The sequence below is a fragment of the Botryllus schlosseri genome, chromosome 2 (assembly GCF_051294905.1).
Source record: "Botryllus schlosseri isolate E-star chromosome 2, Bs_hap1, whole genome shotgun sequence".
NCBI lineage: Eukaryota > Metazoa > Chordata > Ascidiacea > Stolidobranchia > Styelidae > Botryllus > Botryllus schlosseri.
The window spans coordinates 20,566,215-20,573,645 of NC_137237.1; the positions used below are offsets into that span (position 1 = coordinate 20,566,215).

General features: G+C 44.0%; 1 protein-coding gene across 1 annotated transcript; it reads right to left on the bottom strand.

Annotated features, from left to right (window-relative positions):
• Window positions 1–1,914: 1,914 nt before the first annotated feature.
• LOC145456511 (SPRY domain-containing SOCS box protein 4-like) lies at window positions 1,915–4,390 on the bottom strand. Its single transcript, XM_080334642.1, has 4 exons — window positions 4,233–4,390; window positions 3,211–3,478; window positions 2,551–3,149; window positions 1,915–2,488 (listed from the first exon to the last, which is right to left on the bottom strand). The coding sequence occupies exons 2-4, from the start codon at window positions 3,456–3,458 to the stop codon at window positions 2,358–2,360; spliced, it is 978 nt and encodes a 325-aa protein (XP_080190768.1). The 5' UTR covers window positions 3,459–3,478; window positions 4,233–4,390; the 3' UTR covers window positions 1,915–2,357.
• Window positions 4,391–7,431: the final 3,041 nt, after the last annotated feature.

Consider the following 7,431-nt stretch of genomic DNA (forward strand, 5'->3'; position numbering starts at 1 on the left):
ATTTTCGCATTGTAATCGACCTATGACCTATATGAAATGGCTAGTTGGTTATAGTTTTTACTTGTAATATAGCGCACAATGCCCCTAAGTGTATGGTATCGACCAATTTATTATCTTGCTTCAGTGACAGGCAAGCCGCACCCCACAAAACTTGGAAGATAAGCACATATTCATCAAATTAGAAAATTGAATATCGAATTCTGGCATCGGACTAGGCATAAAAAGTCAAATTAATGAAGATTCGTGGACACGTTATAAATGTGTCCATATAACCGACAATGATTACGGTACGGATAACTACATCTATTTGTGTTGCGAAAACGAGGTTACGTCGATACCGTTAAATTGGGTTCGTGTCTGCGTTCCGAGCGCCAACGGTCTGTCTGTCTATTTTTAACCAACCAAGCACACGGCCCTGTTTAACGTTAGCATATTGGATATATCGCTTTCAACTATTGATAACGAAATTAACGCCTAGGATTCGCAACCAAAAAAGGCGCAGCAGTCGAATCGATAATTCACTGTCGGTGCTCATTACGTCCGAGACATTGCATAAAAGCGGTAATCAATTGGTGTAAAAGCAGATGCTAATTGCAATGTCGCACGTTGTACGAAACTGGCTAACCTGCACTTTCCAGGAACGTTGTTGAGAAATTACGCGTTAATGCGTTATATCGATCGCTGCTCTGTAGTTACAACTTACAATCGCCAGACTATATTTTCGGAGACCCGTGTTAATAGTTCTTACCAGCTGTTAGTTAGTTAACCATATTTTCTGTTGGAGTTGGCGACCACGACGCTATTAAAACAGGAATCAGTGCATTCAGCGACTGCGCCGTATCGGAAACCAAGACAATATAAGCCACACTGCCGCTATCGAACAGGGATGTAAAACCTCGCCGTATATAATACAATCCAGAATGTCTTAACTACGTCTGTAGACCGTTCGTATCATGTAAACAGACGATACTTAACTGGGAAGTGGGAAGCATGGGTAAACGAATCACTGCCTACATTCTACAACAACAAAGCCGAAGACGTAGAGGAAATGAGGTCAATCTCACACCAGACGACACAAAAATCTGATAATTTCAATCTCCGTGACTGCGTGCGTAAGGTACAAAACAATGAATTAAAATGATTCGCTTCATATCTGCTTGGAGAATATTCAATGTCCGACTCGTACAAGTACTTGAATTATATTACAACTACACGCCTAAAACATTATTGGCATTACATATATTTCAACAGTTTGGAGTAGAGAAATCTACAAAATAGAGCTCTGATCGGATCGGATGGATCATCAACTACAACAGTTCTCGACGGCACCTGGCAAAACTACAAGGTATTACGATCGTACATTGGAAGGCCACAGATCTATAAACGAAATTACAGCTACACGATTTACTTCCAAGGTGATATAAATAAACATGTCAGAAAACCTGCTGAAGTTGGCCCGACCAAACTGCACGTATGAACTCTGGCAGCATGAATCGCGCGCCAATCTGGTACGAAAGCCATAATGAAAATGGCATTTTTGGGTAACCACTGACTAACCAGTGACCTTAAAATCACATATATTACGTAGGCGTCTTGTGCCACAAAATATCGTGAAAACGAAATACTTGCGAATACTCCCCTTTCTACGAACAAACACCACGCAAAAACCCCGCGTCGATACTGGAACTAATACTAAACCGACAAGCTTACGCACTTCCCGTCATTGACCTTGATTACAGCATCATCGCGCGCGGTCGCATCGGCTCCACAGCGATTCGAAAGAAACCGACTTACGCACTCGTCATGCAGTTGCTTAAGGTATCGCCTGGCGGAGCTATTGCTAATGATACACTGAAAGCATAGAGATACACTATCCAACCTATCAAGCCGATAACTACCAAAAACGGAACACTGTTCGTGCTGGGGATCGGTTTAATAAACTGGCAATCATCGTAAATAAAACACAGGTGTTTGTTAAATAAGAACAATAAAATCAAAAGTAGCAAGTAAACGCGAAAGAAGGAAAAGAGTACAAGCAAAGGTTGGTCTGTAAGAAAACAAAAACACGGGACGCGCGGACCGTCGTGGAAAGTATGCGTGGGTTATATATTGCACAGCTGGTAGTAAGAAAGACATTTCGCAGTAGGTGACGAATACCCAACGCCGTATTGGCACCATGCAGCCAGACGGGCGCATGTTCGATCATCTCGCTCAATCGGACCGAGTCTCAACGCGATAGAACGTTCTTATCGGGCATCGGCTACTTGGCGATCGCTGCCGCTGGAACAGTGGACGACAGTCCCTTACTTCTAGCACCGTCACTCCATGTAGTCGCTCGCGAATCTCAACAAGCTGCGTCACCGGTACAAAACGTATCTCTTAACGGGTTGCGGTAAAGGCAGCTGCTCGACTTTGCCGTGCAAATTCGGCTTGCCCAGAGACATCCTGATCCTGTGTCGGCACATCTCCGCGAGAGGTAAAGGTAGAGCTGTAAGAAGAGTAACAGGGTAATCACACCAGTCATTCCAGAGGCGCAGGCAATATACTCACGATTTAAGCTGTTGATATATTTAATCCCGACTTCACAGTGACCCCAAACAGAGCTAATCACGGGGTAGAGCGTTTTTCCTTTTAATCCAGAAAAGGCGACACCGAGATACTGTCCGTCCGCTACATAGCTCAAAGTGCCTTCGTCCATATCGAGAACCACCAAGATTTTCTCGGGGACCACGAAATTTTCGTCAGCGTCCAAGAAAGTAGGGTACACTTTACACCCGGACTTCTCGTCTCGGTGGTACTTCCCGCCGTGGTAAAGCTTGTTACGTCCCAAGTCCCATCCCCACGATTTATCATCCGCACCCACTAAAGACCGATATCCAACGCAAGTTAAAGGCGCGTCCGCCGTGGCGACGCCTATGACGGCGTGCGTACCGCGCTGTCTCGTACTCCACTTAATTTCCCAACAGTGAAGACCTCTCGAAAAGCCCATTTTTCCGCGCACGCCGTCGGTGGATTGAGCCACGGGGTGTCTGTGCATAGTTAAGTCATCGTCTTTTACGAAAACGTTGACGCTTTTGTCTTTCGAATTCCAGCCGTGTTTAATTTGTTCTTCTTTATTAGCGGCTGGCATATTCAACAAAACGTCCAGTCTGCATGAGAAATCATCGATTAAGTCAGGGTTCAAAATCTTAGAAACCTAGTATACCCCACCTGTAAGGACATTCCGGTTCTGAGCCGGAACTGATGTGATTGCTGTGATGACGGTGGTGAGAGCGCCTTTCCCTATTGCTGTGTCTTCGGCTGCTTTGCTTCGACGAATCAGACCGTCTGTTTGATCGAGCCGTTGACCCGGTGCCGTTTTCGGAGTGCCGCGAACCGGTTCGCGACATTAGAGGCTCTAACAAGGCCAACTGTCTGAAACCAGACCTTCCGTCGCTCGTAGATATCTTCTGTCCCATTCTCGAACAATTATGAAAACCTGCGAAGAAACGATAAAGCTGATGCCTCGTGATAATGAGAACGTACGCGCGTTGGTAATTTGCAACCCTACGGCTCCAGGCAGACGGCGGCGCTCAACACGACCGCCCGAGGCGACATATGCTGACTTACTGTTTTAACCAACGTCTTTTACTGTCGTCACCCGACTGTGGATTTCCGCTAGTCTGGCACCGCGATAAGAGGGCGAAAGCGCTCTCACAGCGCAGACTACGAAAGCGACAATGTACGACGATTCGAATTTGGGGAAGCTTCATCTCGCCAAGACAGCAGGTTTACGACGACTTCATTCATAATTCAGTGTGATCAAACCCAATTTTACCCATCGCATTTTAACCGTGCATAACGTAGCTTGCGCCGAGGCGCTTATGATCAAACACTCGGTGGTAAGTAATCAATGAAAAACCGCTTCATTCATCTCCCGTCGAGTTACTACGCCGCACTCGGCGAGTGGAAAACACAGGCCGATAGACGCGCTTGAATTCAAATATTTCCTTTACCGAGCCGGAATTTTCCATTACGTAGCGTCAGTCGGGTATAGGCCAGCCGCGCTACACAACGCAACCAACTCATGGCAGCGCGTCGGGCTGAAACACTGATAACTATAATGCCAGCTGTATCATTGACGGTTGGCAGTCAACACAACTGGTCTACATGCGTTATTACACGCTGAGCTACAAACACCGCATCTGAAATATCGTCGCTATCTTGATTTAAGACTGGCAACACAAACTTACGTTGATAATATATAAGATGCGATCCTCTTCGCTGAACGAAAGTCTTTGACTTAAAAAACTAAAATTCAACTTCACAATAACCAACAATGCTTAGATACCACTAACAAATGCATACACTAGCGCACGTTGTCCACGTATGAAGTCTGGTACAGCAACACTACGAGATTTTATACTGGTGGAAATTTCCATTACGTAGTATGCGAGAGACATTTGAGACGAGCAGTGAGAGATGATAGGAGGCTCCGGAGCGATGGATGCGCGGATTCTCTCACAAAGCCTATGAATAAAGAAATCAGAATGGTTTCGCTCATGTGGTTAAGAGTGAGAGTGAACGGGAAAAGTGAGAAACGTCACGGGCTAGCTGCTCGAAATTCGAGAAACGTTGACAACACAAATTGTTAATGAATTAAGCAGAAGCTAAAGAGTAAATTTATGCTTTGCGGAGAAGATCGATTTCGTGAAAAGTGTGTCAGAATATAAACTGCTGTTTATGACAAATCACAAAGCTAGTATCTTGTTATTTTCGACGAAATCAAAGGCTAACACAGCACTTCTCTTTGATACCATTAGTGACTACAGACTACTATACCGAAATCACCCCTCGCCCAGAGCATAGACGTCGCCAGGGGCGCAAGGCGACTTCACCCACTTAAATTCTCAACATGGGCACCTGAACTACGTCACTTTTCACTACGTCACAATTAATATGGAACGTTATTAAAGATAAAACGCACCGCCAAATTTCCAAACCTATGCCATCAATTATTTTCCACTTTTTTGTTTTCAATTATATACAGTCCATAATACAGTCCATCCTCAAGATTACCGGACCACGACTGACCTATCGATCTCGCTTCCCATGACATGCCGCCCTATTTCTTGTCGCTTTCTTTTTCTATACTGTATTCTTTACTTTCATTCAGTGTGCATGCCTCCTCTTTACTACGCCTAGGCCAAGGTGGGTGTCCGATTCCATTGACAAATCCAAGTCGCTTCGACATCTTCCTGTCTATTCATTGTATCGCATTTTTTGTGGTGTATTGAACTGATAAAATTGCTAATAAACCAATGATGATGATGAATTACAAGAACCATTGTATCGAGTATTATCACTACTGGACTTTCAAGCCTAATACTTTCTCTTATCATGTTCAATCAGGCCGAATCTTTCAAACTTAGAAGGCTGTTAAGTGTTGAATATTCAAATTGTTCACTGTTCGCATTTGCAGTTACTGTATTAATCTAACGCTGCTGACATTTGGGCCGGTTCGGCAACGAGTGATCCTTATGGGGGTTCTTTATTGGTTGATTAGTATTATATATCCATTAGCCGTAAGCAGATGCGTTGATTTGTTGAATTATATCCCGTAATTGCAGTTGCAAGTCCGGTGTGAAATCTGAGATCACGTAGGCTACTTGCTGTGCAGTTGTGAAAATAAAATATTCGAATGCCTAATGCTGTCATCCAATGCCGAACTAACACTGCAACACCTCGGAGTGTTGTTCTCTCTGGCAACTCAGCTGTGTAGCATATCAGATAATATGCTATATCAGCATTTGAGAACCTAGCTGTAATGATCGCAAATGTTGTCAGGTTTGCTACCAATATTGTGTATTGTCACTGTTATAGTAGGCATGGAAGGAACGAAGGGATCATCACCAGCCTGCCCCAGTTACAGATAACATACGATATGACGCAATTACGACTGTAACCTAAAATATAGGTGTATCCTTATATGTAACGATTGAAACAGTTGAAAGTTTGTTCTCTTCCGAGTTAATTGTCAGCAGAATTGATCGTTAAATCTGCTAAATTCATTAATTATATTAGAAGGGAAAAGTTGAAGGCATCTGGAAATTCGCGGGTCCGGGTTTGATGAGGCTATCTGTTGTCTTTACACCGCCTTTCGAAGCTTTTGGGACGGTCGATAAATTTGCGATTCTGAAGTCGAATTCACCCAGAAATTATATCACTCGGATTATATCCGTTCGCGAAGTTGTCAAATTAAAGATAGACCGAACTGAAGTATTCTGGTTGCTCGAACGCCCCTTTCGAAGCGACCCATCTTAGATTACAGCATAATCACTATAGCTTGAGACAAATATTGTACTCCGGAATATAATGCAACGGCATGTGACTATGCAAGAAAACTGATATTACGCATGGACATTACACATGCACATGCACAATGCACATGCAATTTCACTGCTTCCATAATAAACTCTTGTCGACACGTGACAGTTCTCTCACGTGAATGGACGAAGGCTGCTTCGTTCCTTCTAGTTTATGCTTGGTAACTATGACAAAATTAGAAAACTCCCGACTTGACACGCCAAATATATCAGTCAAACGTATATAGTGACCCGTTCTTGATATGTATATGGCAGTGGTTCTTATACTTTTTAGACCGCGACCCAAATCTGACTTTTAGTGGTATCTCGCGACCCAAGCAACACACACCAAAATGAATGCATTTGGGTGCCGACCAATTATATCAATAACGAAGGGTTTGGCCACCCAGCGACGGTCAATTATCGCCACCGAACTTTTTGGCACCGCACTTTGCCCAGCCGTATGTTGGCCCAACGCCATATATTCATGTGTCCAAGCGTGGACGGGTTTTGGCCTCATAAACCGGCAACCGCTCGTTGTACAGCTCTACACTAAAGCGTCCCAGCTCTCCGACGGTGTTTTCCAGAGAAACCAATGTTGAAAAAATCTTATCATGAATTCAAACCAATTTGTTTAATACAAAGGTCGGCACATTTTCATGATCAAGTCATGTTGTGGTGGCGACTTCTCCGCGTGTCTCGCTTATTGGCCGTGGTACCAAACTCAGTGACCTCTGATATGCTCAAACCGACTACAGTAAATCGCGCGAAAAGCGAACATATTTTGTTGTTGCAATGACCTCAAATAATATTACATACATATTAAAAGACCGCTCTGGTACCGTCGCGACCCAAAATTATACCCTTCGCGACCTATGTTTGGGTCGCGACCCATACTTTAAGAACCACTGGTATATGGTATAGAACCGATAATAGTGATTATGTAGGCCATTCTAATTGAATTCAATGGGAGTATACTGGAAATATTTGCCAACGTCGCCAGGGGCGCAAGGCGACTTCACCCACTTAAATTCTCAACATGGGCACCTGAACTACGTCACTTTTCACTACGTCACAATTAATATGG

What these genes read in the sequence shown, in the direction of transcription:
- LOC145456511 (XM_080334642.1), bottom strand. Translation starts at nt 3,458, where the DNA reads ATGGGACAGAAGATATCTACGAGCGACGGAAGGTCTGGTTTCAGACAG. An exon ending in GAACCGGAATGTCCTTACAG is followed by an intron (nt 3,150 to 3,210) that starts GTGGGGTATACT and finishes TTTCTCATGCAG; the next exon opens with ACTGGACGTTTTGTTGAATA. An exon ending in ATATATCAACAGCTTAAATC is followed by an intron (nt 2,489 to 2,550) that starts GTGAGTATATTG and finishes CTCTTCTTACAG; the next exon opens with CTCTACCTTTACCTCTCGCG.